Raw genomic sequence first — 1,112 nt, 5'->3', positions numbered from 1 at the left:
CCGCCGCATAATTTGCAACTAAAGGTGGGATTGATTATTATAATGCTGCGGAATCTAAATCATCCGAGATTATGCAACGGTACTCGGTTGTCCGTTAAGAAACTAATGAACAACGTGATTCAAGCGACTATCATCAAGGGAAAATTTAAAGGAGAAGAAGTTCTTATCCCACGAATTCCGATTATTCCAACAGATCTTCCATTCCAATTCAAGAGGATTCAGTTCCCAGTTCGATTGGTTTGTTTAAAAGTCATCACTTCTTTTTGATTATCAACTAATTTTGAATTCAAATTTTAGGAGAAGATAGGAATAAGGTAAGGTAATAATGTACGTCCAAGTAGAAACGGAACGTCTCAATTTAATTTGTTTTAATCAGTCGAAGTTGGGGCGAGATAAAGTTCGCCGGGAAGAATAAGGACGTAGATAGTTTGAATTTCCTTATTCAAAGTCAAATCGCTGGAGAACTGCATTCATACAGATCCGTTGACAGCGTGACCGACGAGGATGAAGCGACCAACTATCCGACATAATTTTTGAACTCACTGGTTTGTTTAAAAGTCATCACTTCTTTTTGATTCTCAACTAATTTTGAATTCAAATTTTAGCCTAAAATTTTTAGGAGAAGATAGGAATAAGGTCAGCTCTATGAATTTTTATGCGTATTGATTGAAGATGTTTCAATAGTAGTGTTTCGACATGTACGTCAAAGTAGAAACGGAACGTCTCAATTTAATTTGTTTTAATCAGTCGAAGTTGGGGCGAGATAAAGTTGGCATAAGTTGAAGTGGATTCAGGCATTATTAGCTGAGTTGTGAACTTTTTGTTTACAAATTTACAATTGAGTATACAAATGTATTAGCCTTCTAAAAACTAATATAAGTACAAATTCTGCCGTGGATACATGCATTATAAGCGGAGTTGTGAACTTTTTGTTTACAAATTTACAATTGAGTATGCAAATGTATTAGCCTTCTAAAAACTAATATAAGTTCAAATTCTGCCGTGGATACATGCATTATAAGCGCAGTTGTGAACTTTTTGTTTACAAATTTACAATTGAGTATGCAAATGTATTAGCCTTCTAAAAACTAATATAAGTTCAAATTCTGCCG

The 1,112-nt window shown here is 34.4% G+C and overlaps 1 protein-coding gene across 2 annotated transcripts; it reads left to right on the top strand.

The window, feature by feature from the left end:
* On the top strand, positions 1 to 752 carry LOC138929328 (uncharacterized). Of its 2 annotated transcripts, XM_070288773.1 has the most exons (4): positions 1 to 237; positions 298 to 314; positions 377 to 545; positions 606 to 752. In XM_070288773.1, exons 1-3 carry the CDS (start codon positions 43 to 45, stop codon positions 528 to 530), a joined length of 366 nt encoding a protein of 121 aa, XP_070144874.1. In that variant the 5' UTR covers positions 1 to 42; the 3' UTR covers positions 531 to 545; positions 606 to 752. The 2 variants fall into 2 exon arrangements, with proteins under 2 accessions (XP_070144874.1, XP_070144873.1); XM_070288772.1 differs by having other exon boundaries at positions 377 to 752.
* The last annotated feature ends 360 nt before the right edge of the window (positions 753 to 1,112 follow it).

This window comes from Drosophila kikkawai, unplaced genomic scaffold (genome assembly GCF_030179895.1).
Source record: "Drosophila kikkawai strain 14028-0561.14 unplaced genomic scaffold, DkikHiC1v2 scaffold_131, whole genome shotgun sequence".
In the NCBI taxonomy this organism is placed as follows: Eukaryota; Metazoa; Arthropoda; class Insecta; order Diptera; family Drosophilidae; genus Drosophila; species Drosophila kikkawai.
The sequence above is the reverse complement of the archived record's forward strand: the minus strand, read 5'-3'. Positions and strand labels throughout refer to the sequence as shown.

Excerpts from the sequence above, each read along its gene's own strand:
- LOC138929328 (XM_070288773.1), top strand. The coding sequence starts at position 43 with ATGCTGCGGAATCTAAATCATCCGAGATTATGCAACGGTACTCGGTTG.